Genomic DNA, 27,811 nt, shown 5'->3' on the forward strand with positions numbered 1-27,811 from the left:
AAATGTAACAATATATGCAATAATGTATTACAAAGCACATATATAATGTATCAAAGTCACATTGCTTTAATTCAATGATGAAGATAACTGAGAAATGCAAATTTTAATTTCATATTGTGTAGAGATTCCTTTTACTTCACACATATGAATATGATTTTTATCACAAAAATAATTTTTGTCTTAACCTCTGTATGTCACATGACTAAAAAATCAACAGAAATATTTGCAATCTATGTGGTAGAACTCTAACATACATATTAATATTTCATTACTTTACCAGAAAAAAGTATTTTTACTTTGATTAATTTTTCCCAAGTGAACATTATTATAAAACATAATTTTAAAAAGATATGTTTTAAAATATGAGTAGAATTTACATTGTAGTGAAACATGGCTGTGCAAAAGACACTAATTTTTGTTGTTGCTGTTTTTTCTTAGTTACTTTAAAATTAAATAGAAAATTAAATGTTAAGAATATATGGAAACGATACACAAGTTGAAAGAACATTGTTCGAATACTGTAATGATTTATATTCAAGATTATGCTCAAGACATTAATGTGTATTTATCTTTTTTAAACTAAATGAACTATTTGAGCCAGAAAGGTTAAAAATGGCTTGGGGAACAGCCATGCTAAGTAATGTTTTAGGGCCTTGATTTATGCAACAAGTTCAGTTTAATAATGAGTGAAACTGCTAATCAGTGCCCACAGATATTAGATAATAAATTCAACAGGGCCAAATGGATATTTTCAGCATAGCAACTACTGGCTTAATGATTTAATTAATCTAAACATGCAAAATTTTGTGCTTGCTTAAATTTGTTTAGCACATGACACATTAATGGAGATTAAAAACTAGGGATGTACTCATAAATTTAAAGTGTGTTTTAGGGGAAAAGTGACAATTACCCATCTTACATAAATGCCTCATAAGAACCACATCAGGAACTGGAGAGAATGAGTTCATATATTTGGTCTTGTAATTATTTACCTTCTATTGCTAAATTGAAAAAGCTTTGATTAGCATGGTGTATCTATAAAATTGCTCTATAGGAAAGACAGTGATAATCAAAGTAGGATATAATTAGGAGAATGCTGGCTTTCTGCAGAGCTTCCCTGTTGTAACAATTACATCAAGTGAGCAATTTAAAATCATGTAATTTATTTTCCTCCTTGCATCTAAGAGGAAACATATAATGATTTCTTTAATAGAAACCATAGTATTGAACATTTAAAAGTGTTTTAATGTTTAAGTTGTTTTAATATGTAGTGATACTGTATGTCTTTTCCATTTAGCATGATTTTAATTATCTTCATAATATAAATTGGGCTTTATATTTTACTACTTGATATAGTTATGAATTACCGTTGCATGATCGCACTTTAAAAACAAAATCTTTTTTATCTTCTGGGAATTCAGTATGCATTTATTCTGATTGAGGAGATAAAAAAATCCTAAATTTTGAACTCTCTTTGCAGGCATATTTAAAATACCTAAGGTTTTAATCTGTCACTAAGTGGATTAGTTTTAATAGCAGTTATGAACTACTAGAAGTTATTAAATGAAACATGAATATAGTGTTTATGTTTGCAACTGATTTTATTTCTTGAATTTATTTAATTATATTATACATCATTAATTAATAACTTTAAATCTTGCACTATCATTTTAATTATGTTAATGCTATCAATCCAATTACATGAATGCTTTATATATAACAGAGAGGAGAAATGTCAGAAACAAACTTTTAGTACTTCAATGTCTTCTCTGATAGATTTTTGTCCCTAATATAATTTTCTTAACATTTTACTAGAAGAGGATTTCAGCATTGAGTTTCAATTTCAGTGTTTAACAATGATAAGCCTCTTGACTGTTACAGTATTACACTTGCAAATGCCCCATTACCTCAATTATAACACTTTTTTCAGATTGAGACCATTTCTCATTTATATTTCCTTTCCCAGTTACATATAAACTCTCAGTAAATTTTAAATCAATAAAAGTACAAATAAATGAGTGGAATATGCATTCCAGTTTTGTAATTAAATAGTTCTCCTGCATCTAACTACTTTCAATGAGTTTATTAGACCAATAGACCAAGGAAGAACTATTAAATGTACTGTACATGCTTCCAAAATTATTTGGATTCCAGAATGTGTAAAGATTCATGGTGAGACAATTCAGACAAAATTGTAGACTGTCTACAGACTCTATGTTTTCTAGCAGTTGATATTATTGATTTTCGATTGTTTTTTTTTTCTACAAAACCATAAAATATCATATTTTATTCTGCTGATGTTATTTCTGATGACTAGTTTTCCTACATTGCTAATAAACTGACAAAAGATAAATACAAACTAAAAGCAGTTTGAGAAATTCTGTAATTACATCTTTTTCTCCTAACATTTTATGTAAGTACATGATAAAATACTTAATTGTCCTATCCTAACAACTAGGAGTTGAGCCTGTTTCATATTCTGTGCAAGCAGAGCATTATATTGTCATATCTGTTTTGTGCTTTATTTTATGAACCGTAATTATGGATATTGGTACAGACATTGGCATCATAGTTTCTACTTGAACTCTTTCTTATGTATTCAAAAAATATATGTATAATAACATTTTAGACAAACAAATAAAAAGTGTGCTTTTTAAAACAATATAACTTTAGAGCATGTTGTAATTTTTTTCCCTTGATTTATTCATGTAGACTGAAGTTACATACAAGTCCCAGAGAAGACTCAAAATTACTTGAAAACACTTAACCTTAAGGTTTTTTTTTTTTTTTTAAATGTTTCTTTTTTAATTACTGTAGCATTCTGAGGGGTGAAGGAAGGCAGGAAGGAGAGAAGAACTGAGGGAGTGTGAGAGAGACAAAGAGAGACAATGAGAGTGAGAGACCATATAATTCCATTTCCAATCATTTTCATAAACAAATATATTTCCCAGAATCACTTCTGTGATTCATTTGCACAGTTCTATAAGAAATCATATTATAAGAAAATATTGTTTTCTATTTACACTGTCTTAAAATTAGGTTACAATATTTTATTCATAAGATATATGTGTCATGTTGAGGATCATATTCTTTAGATTAGAGTCCTTGATTGAATCTAATGATCTCTACATTTTATTCCCAACTGATAAAGACTTTAGGGAAGTATTCCTTATAAAATATATTGCTGGCTTTTGTCTGTTTTTGAAAAATAAGTATTTAATTTCTCTGTGCCCTGTGCATATCTTCTTAAAATGCATTTAAGAATACAGTAACATACACTACTGAAGAAGGTAATGGCAACTCACTCCAATACTCTTGTCTGGAGAATCCCATGGAGAGGAGCCTGGAGTGCTGCAGTCCATGGGGTCACAGTCAGACACTACTGAGCATGCACGCACACCACATACACTTCTTCCTAAGGAGAATATTTACTAGAGAATGATATTGGCTATTTCCATACAGTACACATACAATTAGTTTGTTAGTTAATTTCACTAATTCAGACATCAAAACCTATAAGTTTCACTATAATTGTCTTAATTGTAATACTGAATCTTCTCTCATGACTCTAGTCATTCAGTTCAGTTCAGTTCAGTCGCTAAGTCTTATCCTACTGTTTGCAGCCCCATGGACTGCAGCACACCAGGCCTCCCTGTCCATGACCGACTCCCATAGTTTACTCAAACTTATGTCCATTGAGTCAGACTTATGTCCATTGATCCCATCCAGTCATCTTATCCTCTGTCGTCCCCTTATCCGCCTGCCTTCAACCTTTCCCAGAATCAGGGTCTTTTCAAATGAGTCAGTTCTTCACATCTGGTGGCCAAAGAATTGGAATTTCAGCTTCAGCATTAGTCCTTCCAATGAACACTTAGGACTGATTTCCTTTAGGATGGACTGGTTGGATTCCCTTGTTGTCCAAGGGACTCTCAAGAGACTTCTCCAACACCACAGTTCAAAAGCATCAATAATTCTGTGCTCAGCTTTCTTTATAGTCCAATTCTCACATCCATACATGACTATTGGAAAAACCATAGCTTTGACTAGACAGACCTTTGTAGGCAAAGTCATGTCTCTGTTTTTTAATATGCTGTCTAGGTTGGTCATAACTTTCCTTCCAAGGAGCAAGCGTTTTTTAATTTCATGGCTGCAATCACCATTTGCAGTGATTTTGGAGCCCCCCCAAAATAAAGTCTGTCACTGTTTCCATTGTTTCCCATCTATTTGCCATGAGGTATCATTCATGTTGCTGTTGCCATTAGCATCACAATAAAATAAAATCAAATACTTTAACATATGGAGCATGTTATTTGTATTGATATTTTCTCAGAAGGTTTTTTTACCAGGTAGAAATATTCTAAGATTATACTCAAGAAAATAAGTCATAGGTATTTAATAAAGAAAAGCAGAGCTAAAAAGCTTAAGGCTTATACTTACCTCAGGGCTAGTTATGATTATGCACAGATTGACTATTAAGCATGTAGAAATCAAATAGAGTTTATAGAGCTTAGCTAATTTATAGAGGAGATTAGTGGCCTTTTAACTTGAAGACTGTGGGTGTGATAACCATAAAAATGGCCCTAACTTTTTCATTTAAGTTAATTTGAATTTAACAAGGTATAATTGCTTGGGTGGGCTTCCTTGGTAGCTCAGCTGTTAAAGAATCCACCTGCAATGCAGGAGACCCCATTTCGATTCCTGGGTCAGGAAGATCCCCTGGCATCTTCCAAAATTATAAATATCCTTGCTTATATTATAAGAGAGATTTGTTTCCACCTACAAAGTACAGTGATAGCTTAGGTCATTAAAAATTATTTCAATGTATTCAGTGTACATCCAGAAAATTCCATAGAAATATATGAGTTTGCATTTACAAATTAGACACTGATATTCAGAATTAAATGAATTATAAAATATATTGCATTAAAAGACTGAGCTTTAATTAATATATTTTCATTGATTCAATGTGTGTTCTTCCATACTGTAATATTTCTTTTTACAGTATACTATTCTACAAAACAATTTAAATGTGTATGTGAGCAGTTATGTATTTATTTTTATTAATTCATTGTGATGATTGACAAATACTTATTTTTATTTCGTCTATAGCTTCTGTTCTGCTCTGCTGTGCTTAGTCGCTCAGTCGTGTCCAACTCTTTGAGACCCCATAGCCTGTAGACTCCCAGATTGCTCTGTCTATAGTGGTTCTCAACACAAGAATACTGGAGTGGGTTGGCTTGCCCTCCTCCAAGGCATCTTCCCAACACAGGGATTGGACTGGTTTCTCCTGAATTGCAGGCAGATTATTTACTGTCTCAGCCACCAGGGAATACCAAGAATACTGGAGTGGGTAGCCTATCACTTCTGCAGGGGGTCGTCCCAGCCCGGGATTGAACCTGCATTGCAGGCTGATTCTTTACCACCTGAGTTACCTGAGAAGCCCATATTTTCTGTTATGTGATAAGTGAAAGTCACTCAGTCATGTCCAATTCTCTGGGACCTATGGACTATACAGTCCATGGAATTCTCCAGGCCAGAATACTGGAGTGGGTAGCTTTTCCCTTCTCCAAGGGATCTTCCCAAACTAGGGATCGAACCCATGTCTCCCACATTGCAGGTGGATTCTTTACCTGCTGAGCCACAAGGTTACCTAAATGTAAAAAAGAAATGTCTATGACTTCAGATAAATTCTTGTCTATTACTAATTATATGCCTATTTCCATCAAAATTTAGCATAACTCTCTTAATTAATATAAATCTAAAGATGTGTTAATGACCAGATGGGAAATTGACTGTGTGGATCACAACAAACTGAGGAAAATTCTTCAAGAGGTGGGAATACCAGACCACCTGACCTGCCTCCTGAGAAATCTGTATGCAGGTCAAGAAGCAACAGTTAGAACTGGACATGGAAGAACAGACTGGTTCCAAATAGGGAAAGGAGTATGTCAAGGCTATATACTGTCACCCTGCTTATTTAATTTATATGCAGATACATCATGAGAAATGCTGGACTGATTGAAGCATAAGCTGGAATCAAGATTGCTGGGAGAAATATCAATAACCTTAGATATGCAGATGACACCACACTTATGGCAGAAAGCAAAGAAGAACTAAAGAGCCTCTTGATGACAGTGCAAGAGGAGAGTGGGAAAAGTTGGCTTGAAACTCAACATTCAGAAAACTAAGATCATGACATCTGGTCCCATCACTTTATGGTAAATAGATGGGGAAACAGTGGAAACAGTGACAGACTTTATTTTTGGGAGGGGCTCTAAAATCACTGCAGATGGTGACTGCAGCCATGAAATTAAAAGATGCTTGCTCCTTTGAAGGAAAATTATGACCAACCTAGACAGCATATTAAAAAGCAGAGACATTACTTTGCCAACAAAGGTCCATCTAGTCAAGGCTGTGGTTTTTCCAGTAGTCATGTATGGATGTGAGATTTGGACTATAAAGAAAGCTGAGCACCAAAGAATTGATGCTGTTGAACTGTGGTGTTGGAGAAGTCTCTTGAGAGTCCCTTGGACTGCAAGGAGATCCAACCAGTCCATCCTAAAGGAAATCATTCCTGAATATTCACTGGAAGGACTGATGCTGAGGCTGAAACTCTAATACTTTGACCACCTGATGCTAAGTTCTGATTCATTTGAAAAGGCCCTGATGCTGGGAAAGGTTGAAGGCAGAAGGATAAGGGGATGACAGAGGATCAGATGATTGGATGTCATCACTGATTCAATGGACATGAATTTGAGTAAGCTCTGGGGGTTGGTGATGGACAGGGAAGACTGGCGTGCTGCAGTCCATGGGGTCACAAACAGTAGGACATGACTGAGATACTGAACTGAACTGAACCAAAAACACTGACACAGTGTTTAAAAAAAAAAAAAAAAAAAAACTGTTAACAAGGGCTATTTTCCTCAAAAAGAAGTAAAAATAGGCAATATAAAATTAAAATATATAGAAAAATAGAACACATGATAAATTTCTTCTCAATTCCATCATTCAAGGGAAACATACATTAGTATATGTTTTTCAACTGCTTTTCTATGCACAATTTTTTTCAATGATATCTCTGCTGGTTGATAACAATTGCATTACTTTTGAGACTATCTTCTCTTATTTTAATACTTGTTTCTAAGTAGTGCTGTAAAGTTCCATAACTAGATTAGGTTGTCACATACTGATGAAACCATGAAACATTTACTAGGTTTCTGGGATTTGTCCGAAAATGAGGCATTCAGAATGCTTCGGCTTTAAAGTATATTTCAAAATACTATTATCTCTGAAATTTCCTATATTAGAGCAATACCATTAATTCCTGGAATACTTATTGCATTTCAAATTTATCTTCCATGGAAATTCACCAAAACTAGTGCACACACACACATATATGAACTGGTTTGTCAATTCGTACATAGTCTTTTAAAAATATTTGACAAAATGCTTAGCAAAAATGATATCTATACCAGAACTAACCCAAGATATACTATCCCAAGACAAAGTCACTAGATTTATACAAAAATTAATATCTAAATTAAAGCCCTTGTATATGTTTCCTTTGATATTTTGCAGTGTTGAATACAAAGGCTAAGAGTTAAGGTTTTGAAAGACAAAAGAAGAAGACAAAGGATAAGACACTAAAGGACGATTTGCAACTTTTAGTAGCAGCTCTTACAAATATTGAACTGTAGGCTTAATAACAAAGCCTCATCTATATTTAAAACTTATTGTCTGCTTGGCTCCTGCTCTGTCCTGTTCAGCCTTCAGCTAAACAGTAAATGAAGTGTCCACATGACAGACTATTCAGCAGAACTGACTCTCTGATTATTTATTTAGCAGTTTTATTTATTTATCAGTTTTTCCAGATAAACAAACATGTTTTCCATACATTATCTTAATAGACTTAGATAATGCAAAAGCAATATTATACAGTGTCATGTGTGGCCCAAACGATTTTAGTTTCTCTTCTATAATTTCCAGTGTTGGATAGAAGTATTCATTTATCATATGCCAGTGCCATTTTTTCCCCCCAAGGGTAACATTGGCTGAGTTCAGTTTTTCAAGTACAATTCATTATTCTGGATAATAGGGGCACCCACCTTCTTGAGGGTCTGCCAAGCTTTGCAGGATCTAAAATGCAGTTTGGGGGAGTGAAGAGGAAATCAAAGGGCTGCCTTCAGCATTCATGCAACTCTTCATGTTGTAAGCAGCCCTTTCGTCTACGAAGGATAGATGAAGGATAGAGCTTGCAGAGAAACAAAACTCACCTGTACACATTTTTTCCCACACGAAATCAGAATTAGGAGGACAAGCAGTGAAAATAAATAAACGATTCACTGCCTCTAGCATAGAGTCACTGCTACATTTTTTGTATTGTCTATCAGTGGTAAGGAAAATGTATACCTAATGTGAGTATAACTGCAATGAACATTTTTCATATTCATTCATCCATTTCTTCAACAGATATTTGTTGCATATTTCTTGTGTGGTAGGCATTGTTTTAGGCACTGGAGATAAAACACTAAACAAAACTTCTCATGAAGCTTCCATTTGAATTGGGGAAACTCCTAAATACGCTCTAGGGCAACAAGTGAAGTCGCTCAGTCGTGTCCAACTCTTTGCGACCCCATGGGCTGTAGCCTGCTAGGCTCCTCCAACCATGGGATTTTCCAGGCAAGAATACTGGAGTGGGTTGCCATTTCCTTCTCCAGAGGATCTTCCCGACCCAGGGATCGAACCCTGGTCCCCTGCACCACAGGCAGACTCCTTACTGTCTGAGCCACAAGGGAAGTGCTTGGCAAAATATTCTGAAGGGAACAGTACTGCAACTCTGGAGTGAAGTCCACTTGCTTCTTAGAAGACTGGATGAATTAGTAGGTCTTTTTAATGCTTTTATTGTAACGATAGTCCAGATCTGTATGCGGTATCATTAATCACAGAAAGGCATAATCAATATTTTCTATTAGGTGTAAGTTTGCCAGATAAAATACGGGATATCTAGTTAAATTTGAATTTCAGATAGACATAAATATTCCTTTAGTATGAGCATGTCCCAGATCACTCAGGGTATATGTAAAAGGTATGCACCGTTTATCTGCAATTCAAATTTAACTGGATCCTATATTTTTATTTCCAACCTAATGGGGTGGCATTTGTTTTTTTTTTAAGTAGGTCATCCTAGCCCAAGTAGCAGCATGTCTCTTTTACTTGAAGCTTGAGAATTCATACCAAAATTATCTAAACATTGCTTAAACAGAAGTTAAAAAGGAATGAGAGCCATTGTATTAATGTTTCTGCACATTTACATTAAAATAATTTGCTATACTAAAATTGCAATGATTCTTTTGTGTTGTTTCTAGTTAATGATCAGTCTGAGATTGCAGATCCTACTCACAATCAAAAGAGTTCAAAATTGTGTGATTTTCAATGGATCTCTTAAAACACTAAATATCCTCACTGAAACACTATTAGATTAATTTAAAAATATTTAGATTAACATCAAATATTAGTTAGTAGTGAAAGTTAAATTCATGACCCTATCCTCTACTCATTAGTATTGTGACTTTCAGACAACAATTCATGTATGTAAGCCTGTTTGTTTGTTTGTGGATATATTCAAGATAGATTGACTTCAGCCATGAAAATAACTTGTATCAGTGCCTAACACATTCTGGGCTTCCAGATGACTCAGCAGCAAGGAACCCACTGCAATGCAGGAGAGGTGGGTTCAGATCTCCTGGAGAAGAAAATGGCAATCCACTCCAGTATCTTGCCTGGAAAACTCTGTGAACAGAGAAGCCTGATGGGCTACAGATTGTGGCGTCCCAAAGAGCTGGAGATGACTGAACAATTGAGCATGCACACTAGCACATTTTAAGTACTCAGTAAATGGTAAATATTTTTAAAGTTCAGACTGTGTTACAAATTATGTAGTGTCTCCTACTTTTCTTTCATAAAGCATGTGGTAGTATTTATAGTACTTGGAAGAAAAAATTATGAGTCCCTTAAGAATTAAACTACTCATTGTAGAGGCAAAATAAAGCCTCCTTAGGCATACAATACTGCATTTTACCAAAGTAATTCCTAATTTTTGTGCTGTCCTAATTAATTACATCACTTACATAAAGACGCTGGGTCAACATTTATATACCTAAAGATCAGTGACCTCACAGAACTAGTAAATCAATCTCAAAATTTACATGATTCAATTGATTCATGGGCAAATAGTTGCAAAATCTAAACATGTTCTGAAGGAATACAATCAAATAGTTGGCTACTGTAAATTAGCAACATTTTCAAACTTGTGTGTGTGTGTGCACGCACGCACGTGTGTGTAGTTTCCTCAGTCGTGTCCAGCTCTTTGCGACCCCATGAACTGTAACCCACCAGGCTCCCCTGTCCATGGGAAGCTCCAGGCAAGAATACTGGAATGGGTTGCCATTCCCTTCTCCACAAACTAGCATACACCTAAATAATAATCAAAATGACTGAGGAAATTTTTCAGTAAAGGAATTGGTCACTTGTGGGAGTATTTAATAATTTATTTAATTATTATTATGTGATTACATATTTTATACATAATTATCTTTTGCATAGAAAACATGAATAAATTAGGCATTACTTAGCAAACAAAAGCTAATAAAATACAGCACATTTTAAGATGCTTTTTCAAACATCCTTCAATGTAGTGAGCATTCAGAAAATTTTCCAGATGTCTGAATAAATAAATTAAAAAATGAAAACTTTAGAATAAATGAAAGAATTTTAAAAATAAATGAAAACATTTGAATAAGAAAATGACTCAATAAAAGGAGTGTGCAAAGAAGAAGTTTGCTTCTGTGTGACCATCTGGGTAGGAAGGTGTTTCATAACTGGTGTTTTTTGGCATATTTGTCCCCTCTAGGTAGAGATAGAGATACATATAAAAGCTGAAAAAATATTTCAGTATAACTGTAACTGAGATGTCTACGATACTGATTATAAAGAGTTTATAGAGTATCATTAGGTTTAAGATTCAACTTTTAATGCATTGTATAATTTCCATAAGCTGCTCTTACTGCCTAGGGAAACATTCTGACATCCAAAACTTTAAGGAGACCATAGGCTTTTAAATAAGTATAAAATCCCACATATTTATGATCACACACATTTTAAAATAAAACAATCAGATTAAGTATTAAAAAATGTATCTTCATTTTGTTTTACTGGTACAGAGAGACAGCATTATACTTAATGTTTTGTTCCAGTTTTTTCAAATAATAACACAAGTCACATCATTCCCGCAAACCTCCAGTTCCCCAAAGTAATTGTGCTACGAAAGAGGCAATGGGAATAGACAGAGTTGTAACCTCACCTAAAGTCTAATAGAAGACAGCTCTGCCCTCAGACCCAGAATCAAACTGAGGGACTCTTCAGCATGCTCCTCCATCTGACTTCCCCCATCATCAATAGGACAAAATAAGAAGTAGCCATTCCTAAGATAGTTGGGAAATAGATTTAAAATATTTTGGATCAAAATCAGTATCTTGAAAATTGTGAGATGAGGAAAATGCAACTGTCAATAAGGAAAAGATGAAGGAGCTGATCTCTGTAGAATATAACCTTGAATTTTAGCAAAGGAGTTGATTAAGGGACCCCTCAAGGTCTCCCTTACTCTCTGTCTTTCATTCCAGAGACCCCAGCTTGGTGCATCCTACGTAAGATCTCTGAGTTTGCATCAGCACAACTGTGAATCTGTGATGAGCTGTGGAGGGTGAGCACACTATAGCTAATGTGAGAGAGGAAGGGGGGGCTTAGCCACGGAGAAAAAAACACTTTTTTCCAGGTGCCCATGCAATTCAGTGAAAATGAGAAAGTCAATGCCAGGTAGGCTCTCTAACCATGAATCAGTACTGTCTGCCTGCAGTTCACGTGAGCCAAATAAACAAGCAATTCAGAGGTATAAGGAAAATAGAAAAACAGGCCAAATGAAATAGAAAACCTGATTTCTATATCAAAGGCATTTTGAGTACAATATATAAAGTATATTACTAAAAATATACATTTTGTTAACTTGAAAATATTACATATTATAGAAAGGAAGGTTTTATTTTGTCATTGTATCTTGACAGGTTTCCACAGGTTACTATTACTAAAACTCAAATGTCTATTAGGGTACCATGAATGAGTAATTTATGAATTTTTATCATGTAAAGATAAACATAATAGAAGATAGTGGTGGGCTTATAGTTTTAAAGACTCTGAAAGTATATACTTTCTAAATACATTCGGCAGATTATTTTTAATAGTTGACCATTTAAGAATTTTAAGGCTTCCCTGGTGGCTCAAAGCCCTTCATTCAATACCACCTAAACTATTGTAATCCTGCATATTGCTTTTCCTCTGATTTCATATTTGGAAAAAAAAAATCTTTAAAAGTAACTCTTTTTGAGAACTAGAAAGTAAATAAAAATGTCAGAACAGTCAAAATATATGTCCCTATGTTCTTTAAAACACACTAGCACATCATTCATGGAAATATCCTACAGGTTTTTCCTCATTTACTTAATCAAATTGTCTCTGCAGTTTACCAGCTCAAATTTGATTAGAAGCATCACATTGGAAGGACGAGATGTGTGAACACTGATACAACAAGAAGAGATAGCATTCCTTACTTATAGTAACACTGACATTTTTCAGCTATTATTTATCAGACTTTATTCAGGACACTTTGCCCACATCATTTTTTATATTTCTAACATCCTCTCTTTAAGGTAATTATATTATTATCATAAAGAATCAGCACACATGTGAAAGAGAAACATAGAAGTACTTAGGAGACATAAGAGGTGACAGGTAGAAAGTACAGGGCCAGTGTCAACCTCGATTTACCTTATTTTATAGCAGGCATTCCCATGGCCCTGCACATCATGAAATACCTTCACATCATCTATACCTTTCAGGACAATGGCAGAACTAAAGAACTAAAGCTCTCTGACTGTGCTAGCATCACATAAAATTGGGAGACTATAGGCTAATTTCCCTTCTCACTTTCTGATGCTGCTTGTCACTTAGGTGAGGATTTTACTGCACTTGGAGTATTGGTATTTCTGGCTCAAAATACCTGAACTTCTTATTTTAAATCATAATCTTTTACTGTACAATAGTTCTGACTTAGGAGAGATTACTGAAGAGTTACTGTGAGATAGTCTATAGCTATTTCTTAGGAGCTTAAACCAGAACTCAACATCCTCTTCTGAATGAAGATTCCTCTTTGATCTCATTTTAAAAATATATTTCCCTAACAAAAAGAGGGCTTGAGGAAATATTCCAATGAGGTACCACTTTTCCTGTGATAGGATGCTACCTTTCCTGAGCGCGGGCTGGTTGTTTTGTTGGAACTCTGTATCTATTTTTGGTCCCTACACATAGTCTCACAACTGTCATTTTGTGTTCAGACTATGACTGCATCTTTAAAAACAAAATATAATGTAATCCCTTCCTTGACTAAAGAAATTGTTTTTTCATCCCTGTAATATTTTAAAAGCTAGTTCAGGTTTTCTTATTTTATTCCTAATGTAAAAGGTTTTTTTGTTTGAACACTCAGGAATGATTAAATACCTGTTAATGTCAAAACACAAAAACACGGGGGGAAAAGAATCAATGAAATCAGCGCCTGCAGTTAGGAAGTTTATGGTTTAATTCTTTCCTTCTAATGAGCATTTAAATCAAGATTGTTATTATGTTATTTTTAACTGTGCTTTTAATTTGCAGAGATTAACTGGCAAATTTGCCCAAGTACAGTGTATTGCCTGTTTGTAGATCTGAGAGTGAGGTTATTACTAATTACAAAGAAATAGAGTTTTCTGGCCAATTAGTAGGAATAGACCTGTAACAGCTCAAAATTCATAATAAGATTTAGTTCCAGGAATCTGGAACATAATAAGATTTTCATTAATATCCCTCATATATAACTACATGTAACCAGCTAAACCTATTTGTGAATGCTTGCATGATCCTATAGAAGTGCCAAATTCTCTCCATTCAAAAGCTCTTTTAGACTAAATCTATGTAATACTTCAAATAACTGGTGCTAAAATTTTAAAAACAAAATTTGACTGCCTATGCAAGTAGAATGAAATGTAGAGCTAAAATATTATCTTGATACACTCAAAAAGCAACACCCATCTTTCCTCAACTAGCCAGGAAGAAACTGGAATTTAGGAAGGATAAATCTCAGATTTATTTCCTTGTATACCAATTATAGGGACAGAATTGAAGCCAAAGAGTTGCTTAAGTAACTTTAGTTTGACTTAATTCTTACAATAATACTTACATAGCTTACAATAATACTAACGTAGCATAACATAACATAACATAACTAACAGACTTACGGTGAACCTAGAACTGTTCTGAGTCACTTGCATCAGCCTGAAATTCTGTACAAGTCTATGAGTTACAAGTCTTACGCTCATCCTCTTCTGCAGATGAGGCCGTTAGACCGGAGTAATCCACCCAAGGTCATGAAGCTTGACAAACAGAAGAGGCATTTATTTGTACTCAGTCTAATGGTACTCCACACATTTCCTCTCAGCATCTTATCTGAGAAGTCTTAAAAAAAATGTATTTATGTATTCTAGGTGGATATCTTTACTAAGATATGCAAAAAAGCCTTAAAATTTCAGAAACAAATTGAAACTCTGTCTCTTCTGCTTTCCTCCTCTCTCCCTCTCTCTATCTCCTACCCATGTTGACATAATTTTCCTTCAAAGCAATCAGATCCCCCAAATTATAGATTAGATCCTGAAGGCAAATAAAGTATGTAAAAATCAATGAGCACATAAAGAATCATAAAATATGTTGTATCAAACAGACTTTGAACAACAACAACAAAAAAATCATGCATCAAAATCTTTAACCAGAATTTCTCTGTTTGCAACAATCAGGGAAAGACCAACATAAAGGTCATCATTCAATGGTGGAGTGATGCATTTATATTGTTGAATATATGCACAGACTGAGCCTCTAACATTATGATTATTTTCTGGACCTGGTGATTGTTTTCTGGGTGCTATGAACTGATGCTTTTTTTGAAAGTAAAGAAATAACATCTTTACCAGGGGAAGTATCACAGATCTAACTCTAACATATGTTGTGCTCTGCTTGGTCACTTAGTCATGTCCTACTCTTTGAGACCCCAAGGACTGTAGCCCACCAGGCTCCTCCATCAGTAGACTTCTCCAGGCAAGAATACTGGAGTGGGTAGCCATGCCTTCCACCAGGGGATCCTCCTCACCTAGGGACTGAACCCGTGCCTACTACACCTCTTGCATTTCAGGTGGATTCTTTACCACTGAGCCACCAGGGAAGCCCAACTCCAAGGCTGACTAATCATTGCTCCCAATTTTAGCTGTAATTAGATGTATGCCATCAGTAAACTTCCTCATAATACTTAAATTATATGATTTAATTCTTTTAATATTATTTTATTAAATCATTATATTTTGAGTACAGTTGTCAGACTCAGAAAAAATAAAATGCAGAATGGATGCTTAAATCAGTGTAAGTATATCCCAAATATTGCAAGAAACTGCAATATTATAATATTTGGGATACACTTAGACTGAAAAAATTTATTGTTCATATGAAATTCAAATTTAACTGACCATCCTGTAGTTTATCTGGAAACTTGAGAGTTATCAAAATCTGGGCATCTATGTATTTCTCAGTCACACTAAGCAGAATAATTTTCAATCCATTGACAGAAACATGTGTCAAAACAGTGATAAGGTTAATTTGGGACATTTGAGACAAGTATCTGCGGTTTCTTCAAAAATTTCAGGTCATTTTAAAAACCCTAGTCAGTTTTTTTCTCTAATTTGTTTTTCTATATCAGGATAAAATAAAAGACACTAGCTTGATTTTGAGTATATATATATTATAAAACTGGTAATTTATTTCCATGTTTTTCTTATGAGATGGCTTTAAAATACTTCTAACAGTTACTGAAACCAGTAACTCCTTATTTTTAGATATAGCTACTGATTTGCTTATATCTACTTATCTATCACTTAACAATACTCAAATTACTATAAATAACTGATATAGGAAGAATTTATACATATATATATGTGTATATATATATATATATTTTTCCCCCCTCTAAGGCAGGCCAAAATTTAGAGTTAACTAATCCCATTCCTCTTTACCCACCCTTAGGCAATGGCACCCCACTCCAGTACTCTTGCCTGGAAAATCCCATGGACGGAGGAGCCTGGTGGGCTGCAGTCCATGGGGTCGCTAAGAGTCGGACATGACTGAGCGACTTCACTTTCACTTTTCACTTTCATGCATTGGAGAAGGAAATGGCAACCCACTCCAGTGTTCTTGCCTGGAGAATCCCAGGGACGGGGGAGCCTGGCGGGCTGCCGTCTATGCGGTCGCACAGAGTCGAACTAAAGCGACTTAGCAGCAGCAGTAGCAGAAGCAGAATCACAAGGCAGCAGGCAGCTATGGAAATAGAATTCCTCTCAGTACAGGAATGAAGGCTGACATTACCCTTGCTTTACACTAGGAGGCGTATTGTTCCTACAGATTTTTCTGCTACAGCACAGAACATACTATCTCAGGGACTCCTACAAGCTCAAATGCAAAAGAATATTACTAACAACTTTTAAATATTTATAATAAATGAGCATTCAAAGCTAATTCTTTTTGGGATTAAAGTCACACTTGAAATTGATGAGATCTAAAACTTGCCAGCAGAGAAACCTTGCGTTCCTGCTGGTTTTACAGCCATCTTCTGACTACTTCAAGTAATAATACATAAAATCATCTCACTGCAATCCTCTTAAAAATGAAATAGTAATAAAACAAAAGTACATTGTGAATAATTAATATTATAATAAATACTTTAAAGTCACAAAGTGAACGTAATTTATTTAAAGTGAAATAATGAATATACTGGAGCATAAATATATACTTTATTGTGTAAGTTTATCAGCCTTTAGCAAACAGTGATGTTTGGAACTGCCCATCAAATATGATAAGTATGAAAAAGTCACATGAAAAGAATTTAAGATATAAAGTATTCAGAATTTGAAACACTTTTTTAGAATATTTATCCTCTAGGGGTATAACAATGATTTTGCATTTTAAAACTCAACATTAAGTAATTTTGAAAACTTAATGGACAACTTTTGCTAAATATTTAAGATACATGTTTTGATTTATCTACATATTAACATTTGCACTCTCTATTGCTACTAATAACAATACAATATTAAAGATACCTGTAAATCAAACCTGTATCATACACCAACAGACCTGTGGACCCAAGATCAATGAGTTAGATACTCTGAATCCACAGTCTGTGCTCTTAATAACAGCTCCACATTGCCAAAGAAGCCAACACTAAGTGTGTATAGGACTCAAACCTCCCCAAAGCTTTCAAATATCTTTTTAACTTTACCCTATTTTTTTTTCTCTCTCTCTTTTTTTTTAATACCCTTTTCTCTCACTCCACTCTACTCTCATCTTTGCCTGCCCTAAGTGTTAAGATGTGTCATAATTTCCTTCTTGGATTCCTTGTCCATCCTCATAATTCCCACGCTGCTGCTAAGTCACTTCAGTCGTGTCTGACTCTGTACGACCCCACAGACGTCAGCCCATCAGGCTCCCCCGTCTCTGGGATTCTCCAGGCAAGACTGCCCAAATGCCATTCACCTTCTACATTGTCATTTTCCAATTTCCAACTCATAGTTATTCTAGTTCCTAAAAAAACGTAGTATGCCTTGAAAATATTTATTTATTTATTTTTTAAGAATTGTCTCCTGGGACTTCTTTGGTTGTCTAGGGGTTAGGGGTCCACCTGCTGGTGCAGGGGACATGGGCTAGATCCCTGGTCCTGGAAGACCCCATGTGCCGCGTGGAAACTAAGCTCCTGCACGACAACATCTGAAGCCGACAAGTCTAAAACCTGAGCTCCACTTAAGCCCCCCACCACAGCTAAATAGTATCACGTGCTTGCCACAACTAGAGAAAACCCCTGTGCAGCAACAAAGACCCAGGGAAGTCAAAAATAAATTAACTTAAAAAACAGTTTCCTGAATTTTTATCTCATATTCTCTAATTTATTTGTGTAATTTTCTAATAAGTCTAGTGAACTAAAATCTTGGACTGCCAAGTCTTTCTGTTCTCTTATTGGTTATATTCAATTAGAATGTATCATATCCTCCCCATCATTCAAAATCTGGTCCCAACCTATATCTCAATTTAGGCTCATTTCTTAGCACAGACTGGAACAGTTGAATATCAACCACTTGCTGAGTATCTATGCTAAGTGATTATTGATATCAAATAGCTGTAGTTTTTATAACAATAATATCAAAGATACTAATAAGCTCATTTTGAAAGTTAGGAACCTGAGAGCATGTGGTGGAGCTAAGCATAACTAGCTTGTGGGACAAAAATACTGAACTATTCACTGTCTACCCAACTGCCCTTGACAATTCACAGTCCCAGGAAACCTGCAGTGCCCAGTGGGTGCTCACATACACACACATACACAGGGGCACACACATATATTTTATTTACTTAATTTCTGTTCATCCAGTGTCACTTGTTTAAAGTATCACTTCGTAGAACTTTTTAGTGATTTCTTATTCAAAACAGTCTATTCTAAACCCCACTTTAAGGACTTCCCTGGTGGTCCAGAAGTTAAGAGTCCACTTTTCAATTCAGGGGACATAGGTTCAATCCCTGGTAGGGGAACTAAGATTCAATATGCCTTGGGGCAACTAAGCCGATGAGTCACAACTAGAGAGAAGCCCATGGGCTGCAAGGAATGATCCAGCAAGATGCAACAAAGATCCCATGTGTCACAACTAAGATGCAACACAGCCAAATAAATAAATAAATGCAGTAAAAAAAAAAAAAAAACCTGTTTTACACTTATAATTGGCATTTCTTCTAGCTCACTAATGTTATTAGTATCCAGTATCTTCTTTCCTACAAAAATCAATATTTTTTTTATCTTCTTTTTATGGTCTATAAAATGTTTATAGCCTGCCTCTGAGAGAAAATAAATTGCAAAACAATTTCAGGAACTTCACAAATTTCCACAAACCTCCTCATGCCCTCTCTGACCAAGGAACTTAGATTAGAACTTTTTTTCTCACAGTCTAGTATCTCAATTTGTTTAAGTTTAGGAAAATTTGGTTTTAATGTCTGTCCCCAGAATCTAGTACCTGGCACATAATAGCCTCTGCATGACTGTCTACAGAACAAACAAATGAATGAATCATGGAAAAACTGTGTGAACAAAGGGTCTTAAATGACAGCTCTTAATTTGTAAATTATAACAGAATTACTGAGTCTTATATATATATATATTGTGGCAGAAATACCCTTAAGAGACTGCTCAGGATCCCGACTCCTGGTGTTCATGACTATGTATATACCCTTCCTTGAGTGTGAGCAGGACCTGAGACTTGCCTATGACCAATAGTATAAGGCAACAGTGATGAAATGTCACTCCCATGAATATGTTAAGCTATATAAGAACGTGTGTTGCTACAAACTCACTCTAGAGACTGTCTCTCTAATTGCCCTTGAAGAAGTAAGAAGTCATGTTGAGAGGCATGTGTGGCTAACATTTGAGGGTTGCCGCTAAGGCTGAGAGCAGTCTCCAGTAGACAGCCAGGAAGATGCTGGGGTTCTCAGTCCTAAACCTGCAAGGAAACAAATTCTGCTAACATTCTGAGAGGGCTTCCCAGGTGGCTTAGGGGTAAAGAATCCACTTGCTAATGCAGGAGATGTGGGTTTGATACCTGGGTTGGGAAGACCCCCTGGAGTAGGAAATAGCAGCCCACTCAAGTATTCTTGCCAGAGAAATCCTATGGAAAGAGGAACCTGGCAGGCTACAGTCCATTGAGTAGCAAAAAGAGCTGGAGAGGACTTAGCAACTAACCAACAAAAACAACCATCTGAAAAATCTAGGAAGTAAATTCTTCTACAGTTTTGCCTGCAGATGAGAATACAACCCGATTGACACATTGATTACAGGCATTTGAGATCCTGAGCAGAGGACTCATCCAAGTCATGTTCAGACACCTGACTTAAAGAAATTGTGAAATTATGAATGTGTGTTGTTTTAAGGCGCAAAGCTGGAGGCAATTAGCAATAGAATATATATGGTAGATATATATATACACACACACAAGAGATGGGTAGATGTTTATTTGGTTTGTAATCTAGATGATTTAATCTAGAAAATGTTCTGACCTCTCAGATTTTAAGGGGAAAATAGTGACAAATAAATTCCTAAATTTATTTAGAAAAATAAATTTAATAAAGCTCTAAAGAAGCATAAATAAGCCTTTATAGCATAAAGAAAATCCAATTTTGTTCTTCTGTTGCCTTTTTTCCTCTTAAAGTACAGTATGATTGATTATCTTTTCTCTATACCATTTTCTGAGGAACTCTAGATTCATTAACTCAGGGACCAGTATTATTGGATTATCATGAATTGATTATAAAAATACCATGGGGAAGTGAACACAGCAAGTGACAAAACAAAACCTCTGAACAATTTTCTTTGGATCAATAAAATTAGTTCAACACAGTATATGTTTAAAAATAATAAATACAGTTCACAAAATTATTTTTATAAAATACTGCTCCCAGAAGATCAAATTCATGTTTAATTCCCAAAGCATGTTATGGTTAGTGATTTTTTTCTTTCCTATTAGAATTAGCACAATTTCTTAAGACTGAAATTTGATAGCATCTTTATGTTTCTTCTGGACTTTTCTGGAATATTTCAAAATTTCATTAAGCTTATTTTTTCTTCTCCAAAATGACGGCCTGTATCTCATGCCCAATCACTTTAAATTCTCAATTTTTCTAAGCATGTATGTCCTATAACTTTAAGGATGACAGGAAAATAATATTTTTAATACAATTTTTACCTGATGAAAAAGATACTCTAAGAATGAGTATCTCAGTTCTGCATTGCATGCTTTCCATGAAAATTACAAATAAAAATATAATTATGACTACATTATTAAAATTGTGGAAAATATAGACCATTAAAAAGAAATCAATACTCCAAACTGAAGACAACACACACAGTTAACATGATGTGGTACTTCCTAGTTTTTTTCTGTTTATTTGTTTTTATCTTGATAGAACACTTAGTTTGTCTGACTATATTTTCATGTGTTTGTGAACTATTGATTATTTTTTTAGTCAACAAATATACATTGCTGTCCTATTATATGTCAGGAACTATTATGCAAGGAGAATAGGAAGGTGAGCAAAAAGTCTTTAGTGATTGATGGGAAAAACAGTTGCTAATAACTAATCACACAGATTCTCTTTAAGGTAAAGGTTTAAGGACAATGATAAAGAAAAATCGTCTCAATGAAAAGAGCACTAAATAACAGTCTGCACATATGAGTTCTAGTCTTGACTCACAAGCTATGCAACTTAAGCCAATCACTTCCCTTTTTATTCCTCTGTATAGAATAATTTATACTGTATGATCTGTTGGGTCCTATTAAGATTTAAATTTTCATTAGCAATGCCAAATAGTCCTTGACACAGTAGTTCTTTCACAAGTTGTACATCTTAGAATTCATATTCTTCATTTCTCAAACTTCTTAAAAAATGAGATCCATGCCCCCAAATTTAAAACTCAATGTCAGTAATGACTATATTGTGTTACACACTGTCTTAACGTGCATATTGCAGGTGGTGTCTCTGAATAATAAAAGCATAACCTGAGAAGTCAGGTAAATTTGCAAACTTTTTTGTTGTTCAGTCACTCAGTCATGTCCGACTCTTTGCCACCCCATGGACTGCAGTATGCCAGACTTCCCTGTTCTTCACCATCTCCTGGAGCTTGCTCAAATTCATGTTTATTGAGCTGGTGATGCCATCAAACCATCTTGTCCTCTGTCGTCTCCTTCTCCTCCTGCCTTCTGTCTTTCCCACCATCGGGGTCTTTCCCAATGAGTCAGCTCTTCACATAAGGTGGCCAGAGTATTGGAGCTTCAGCTTCAGCATCAGTCCTTTCAATGAATATTCAGGATTGATCTCTTTTAGGATTGACTGGTTTGATCTCCTTGCTGTCCAAAGGACTCTAAAGAGTCTTCTCCAACATGACAGTTCAAAAGCATCAATTCTTCAGCACTCAGCCTTCTTTTTGGTCTGACTCTCACACCCATACATGACTAATGGAAAAACCATAGCTTTGACTATACGAACCTTTGTCGGCAAAACAGTGTCTCCACTTTTTAATGTGTTGTGTAGGTTTGTCATAGTTTTTCTTCCAAGGAGCAAGCGTCTTTTAATTTCATGGCTGCATTCACCATCTGCAGTGATTTTTGAGTCCAAGAAAATAAAGTCTGTCGCTGTTTCCATTGTTTCCCAATCTAATTGCAAAGTAGTTTTAGAAATTTGCAAAGTAGTTTTAGAAAAATTTTTTTGAAATTCAGTTGTAGTTCAGATGGTAAAGAATCTGCCTGCAATGAAGGAGACCTGGATTGCATCCCTGGGTCGGGAAAATCCTCTGGATAAGGGAATGGCTACCCACTCTAGTACTCTTGCCTGGGAAATTCATGGACAGAGGAACCTGGCACAAAGAGTCAGACACGGCTGAGTGACTAACACTTTCATAATACTTTCTAACTTGCAATATTGGTGTAGAATCATAAATAACACATTAAAACATTTACTATTATTCCTGATTCATAAGTAGACCTCAATAAATATTACCCATTAATATCACCAACCATCAAAAGTATTCTTAGTGAGAAATCCACCAGTTTATTAATACACAAGCCAGGTAGAAGTGGAAGCATATGACAGACAGGGCTTTAAAAACATAAACACAACTTGAAATTTTGTATGTGATTAAATAGAAGAAGATCCTTTAAATTAGCATTTAAAAGAAACACTAGATAAAAAATATAACTCTATTCATGTTTCTCAATGGGACTTAATTCTGAATTAGTGATAATAAGCTGCTTCTGATCTGATCACATAGTTGTTTTGGTTTCTTTTTAACTTAGTGAAATTCTTTCATAACTCTAGTTATATGTGCTAAAAATTAAAATCTTCGATTGAAAATCACCTTACTATTTTCATAAATTAATGGTTTTTTTGAATTTTATGTGGAGTGCATGATCACATTAATAAGTTAACTTTTTAAGGAAATATGATTTATTCTGCTATTTGCAAGTAAGATGAATCTTTTTATGCAGAAAAGCTGACAAAACTTAGTGCAAGAAATACTGCATGTGTGTGTGCCCTTGTGGGCCAGTCGGCTAAGTATGCTCTAGGATTCAGAAATGTATAAAACATAGAGACATCATCTATTTGGTTGCTAGAGGTTTATATAAAAGCCTAAATGTATATTAAATGGACTTTCCAAGTGGCTCAGTGGTAAAGAATCTACCTTCTAAATAGGAGACAGGGGTTTGATTCCTGGGTTGGGAAGATCACTTGGAGAAGGAAATGGCAACCCATTTCAGTATTCTTGCCTGGGAAATCCCATGGACAGAGGAGCCTGGAGGGCTACAGTCCATGGGGTCACCAAAGAGTCAGACACGATAGTGACTAAATTACAACAAAGATATATTAAACCTTAGGTTTCCAAAAACTCCTCCACATGATACCATTTGTATTTTCTTTAAAAAAAAGTCTATAATGAGAAATTTACCATGAAATTGTACTAAATTTTAATTACTTTTATTCAGAATCATTATATTTGAAAAACTAAGAATCTATATCAATACAATAATAACTATAGATAATACAAATTCATATGGATATTGCATGATCACTATAAAATTATTACTCTTGTGAAAGTGAAAGTCACTCAGTCATGTCTGACTCTTTGCAACCCCATGGACTATGCAGTCCACAGAATTCTCCAGGCCAGAATACTGGAATGGGTAGCCTTTCCCTTCTCCAGGGGATCTTCCCAACCTAGGGATCAAACCGGGGTCTCCTGCATTGCAGGCAGATTCTTTACCAATTGAGTTTTGAGGGAAGCCCTTCTTGAAGAGAAGACTCTTCAAGAGGCAGACAGAAAATGACACTGAAGAAAAAGGAAACAATTTATATCTACATAGCAAGATTAATACCGGTGAAGATTATTGCTTCAATTATCCTGTATCTCATGCCACAAATTTTTCAAAGTTAATTACAAAACCATGACCGCAGATTTTATATAATATATCACAATGCTATCCCAATATGAATCACTGTTTAGTTATGAATCTCTTAATGTTTCTAGACTGGTCTAACGAATTCTTCTCCAGACATTTACAAATGAGATTAAAATTAAAGTCCCTGTAAATGCCAAAGTGCTTCCCTGGTAATTCAGCTAGTAAAGAATCCACCTGCAAGGCAGGAGATCCGGAAAGAAGTGTTAGCCACCCGGGGCCCTCTGAGTGCCTCCTCTTCCCCTATCTGACACCTTCTTCTCAGTGGCGAATACAGATGTATTCTCCATCAAGGAGCACTGGTCTGGTTTAACACATTTCACTGACCATGATTCTCCTGAGTGAAGTAACTGTGTTGAGTTGAATGTTAGAGTATGCAAGGGTGTGTCTTCCCTACGGTCTTTTTTTTTCCCATGTGACTGGATTGGTTAAAAACTCTGAAGAATTCTTGAGCAAACCAGAAAGGATTTCCCCCTACCACCTCAAGCTTTAGAATCTCTCATATCTTCTCCCATTTGGTAGCTCAGCCAATGCTATTTCCCAGGTTTAAGAAAATAAACATATTGGATAAAGTCCTGGCCTAGGGCAGCTTAGTTTAACTATATTGCTGTATACATTTTTAAAAACTTTACTTCTGTAAAAATAACTGGTGAACTATATAGACAAGTCCTATTTGTGTCAGTATGCTTAAAATGGATTTTTTCCTGTCTCAGTTTTGGAGAAGGCCCAAAGACCAGAGGAGTCAATCACTGCCACATGCAGAAGAGGTGGTCAAGAACCAGTTTCAGGACCTTTGCCTTAATAGCAATAAAAGATGCTTTAAAATTGGAGAAGAGGAAGTTTCAGAGTAGGAAATCATTTGAGAAAGAACTGTCCTACATATCCAACCTCTTTACACAGTCCAGGAAAAGCTGAGTCCACGGAACCACTTAGGTTAATGGTCCTTAGACTAATCAGAACCAAGAGATCTAAGGAGAATATTTAATCAGGTCCCCCAAATGCTGTGAGAGGACTGGTTGCCTCTTTGAGGATCCCTGACCTTCTGGATATGTGAAGTCAAAAATGCACTTATGTTTTCCTTATTAGACCGAGATACAGGGCAGGAAAGACTGAGGACCAGAGCTGGTTTGGAATTTAGATTTTCCTAAAAGATGGGCTAAGAAAAACTTAAGCAGAAAGAAGATGCAATTGTAATTGTATATGCCAATGAGAAGAGAACTACCTACCCGAAAAACCTGCAGAGACTAGGGCACACTTTAGAAGGGGGTATATGTACAAAAGATACCCATCACTTCCCTGGAATCAAGGAATCAGTTTAAATTTCTAGTAGGCGGAGAACACTAATGCTGGGTTAACACAATAGGATTAGTTAAGAAAGCCCTTTCATGCTTTTTACCTCCTCTTGGTATTTCTACTTCAACCATAGAATTGCCAGAGTCACTGTAACATTTAAAGAAATCAGAAGAGTAGCTAGAATATTATGAAAAAGTTACCCTAACCCCATTTGCACTATAGACAATTTAGAAGCAGGCCAAGATTGAGTAAGAAAAAATTTTCAATTCAAATCAAACAGAAATCATGGTTGTTACTTTGAGCTAGACATAACAATTATTAAATTAGACTTCTAATTTTTTCAATTAAAGTGAACTAGGTAGTGATTTTTAGAGAGAAATAAAAAACTAGCATGACCAAAAAGGTATAGCATTTGCCCCCGATGGTTTTCAAAGGCTGAAGAAGAAGTACCCTCACAGGGCTTACCTGGAATGAACAATGATTTCTAACACGGGGTGTAAGTCTGTGCAGAATAAAAGATTTTGCCAATCCCATCCCACTCATTTCACTCTTTCAGTGTACTGACTAAAAAATCATCCAAAATTAAAATAGGTAAAAAATAAAAAATAAAACCCTCACATCACTATCACTCCTCTTCATACATGTTTCAGTCACCATATAAAGTCCTTATTAAACAGAATTCCACAGGACACTTTTTTCTTTTCCATCATTGACTATGTCCACTTAACTATGTTGTATCAATTCTAAACTGTAAAAAAGTCTTCCTATTTTAATATCTTTGACATGTAGATGTCATGCACAAAAATGGCTTCTTGCAATCATATCTGCAGCATTTTTCTTTTATTTTTCATGATTCATAAACTAAAGATGCACCATAGAAATGTCGATATGTCAAGCAGCCGATACGTCAAGCACGTTAGATCTATTTCAAACAATAAAGGCAGCAAAAAATGACTGAATGTCCATTTACTTGCTCTCCAGGACTATTGTTAAAATTCAAGGGCACAGCAGAAAACCAGAAAATCTGCAAGCAAAGTTTTCAAGGGGACTCACCAGAGTTGGGGTCAGAGTTGCCGTCGGCTTCGGTCCTCTTGTCCGGAGAGGCCTGGTCGTAGAATTCGTCCTGCGGCTGAACCAGAGGAAGAGGGTGTGAGATCAGGGCTCCACTACCCACCGGCTCGTGGTCTCCTAGACCACTATCACTGCAGCTTTCCTGGGAGCCGTCGGGGAGGTGAAAGGTAACCCGGCGCTGCGACTACAAAGAAGACCACAGGACACGCCATTAACATCCTTCCTGAAGGACGCAGGCTGGAACGCAAAGCAAGCAACTTTAATACACAGCACAATGCCCAGGCAAAGTCAAAAATACTTGGAACAAATCTGGGAACAAGCATCTATTATTTATCACTTACTATGACATATCCAACTTGCAAAATACAAGAAAGAATTTCAATTTCGTATAATTTAAGAGAAGAAAAAAAAAGCTGATGGTAAACCATTGAAATTATATACGAATATAATGCTAGTGGTCAAGGCTATACAAAAGTTAAATAAGTAGAATACACAAATGTTTGTTCCATAGATCTGAATAAATACATAGACAATGCAATACGGCATTCCATTTCTTGTGGATAACCAAGTATTGTGTTTATTTGAGGGTTTAAAGGTAGCTTTTGCAGTGAAATCATTATTGTCCACTGGCCTTGATTTTTCCACCAGTCATTGGTTATAGAATATCCCTATTGAAAGGTGTTTGGATTATTACTTTGGCATCTATTTGCCAAAGTTACTTTAATAAATTTTAGTGTTTTAGTAAGATAAAATTGTGCCTTTCAGCAGATATCACTGCTTAGTTCTCTTGGTGTATGTTCTTCTAGCTGCTGCAATGTATGAGATAGGAGACTATCTATAGCTGTGTGGGGTGGAGTTTTATGCCTGACAGAATTATGTGAGAGTAGTAAATTTATGCTTTACCTCTGACTAAACCTAATTTTCACTCTACTTTGATAACCAAAAAAACCTTTCAATATCACATTACATATGACTAATTTTGCTCAGATTTAATAACATTATGAATATATAAATAATTATTTATATAAATAAATAATATGGAGATGTATGGCATAATCATTTTGTCATACTCAAAATTTGTGCTTTTTAAGAGACAACTTATAAATTGCATCCATTTCAAAGAAAATGAATAAATTTAGAGACAAAATATTATAGGTAGAAATACTGCTACTCAATAAATGTAGTTTTTATAGACTGACAATAGAACATGGCCTATTTCCTGTGAGTCA

The 27,811-nt window shown here is 35.3% G+C and overlaps 1 protein-coding gene across 6 annotated transcripts in view; it reads right to left on the reverse strand.

Moving 5' to 3' along the window:
• The window catches only part of PCDH9 (protocadherin 9), a 1,103,318-nt gene that overhangs the window by 360,473 nt on the left and 715,034 nt on the right, over positions 1 to 27,811 (reverse strand). For 4 of the 6 annotated variants that reach the window (XM_043891813.1, XM_043891815.1, XM_043891812.1 and 1 more), the window contains one exon: positions 26,565 to 26,766. In XM_043891813.1, coding sequence (XP_043747748.1) covers positions 26,565 to 26,766 — 202 coding nt within the window. The remainder of the gene's footprint in view (positions 1 to 26,564; positions 26,767 to 27,811) is intronic. The other 2 variants (XM_043891817.1, XM_043891816.1) reach the window with 1 other exon arrangement.

This window comes from Cervus elaphus, chromosome 30 (genome assembly GCF_910594005.1).
Source record: "Cervus elaphus chromosome 30, mCerEla1.1, whole genome shotgun sequence".
In the NCBI taxonomy this organism is placed as follows: domain Eukaryota; kingdom Metazoa; phylum Chordata; class Mammalia; order Artiodactyla; family Cervidae; genus Cervus; species Cervus elaphus.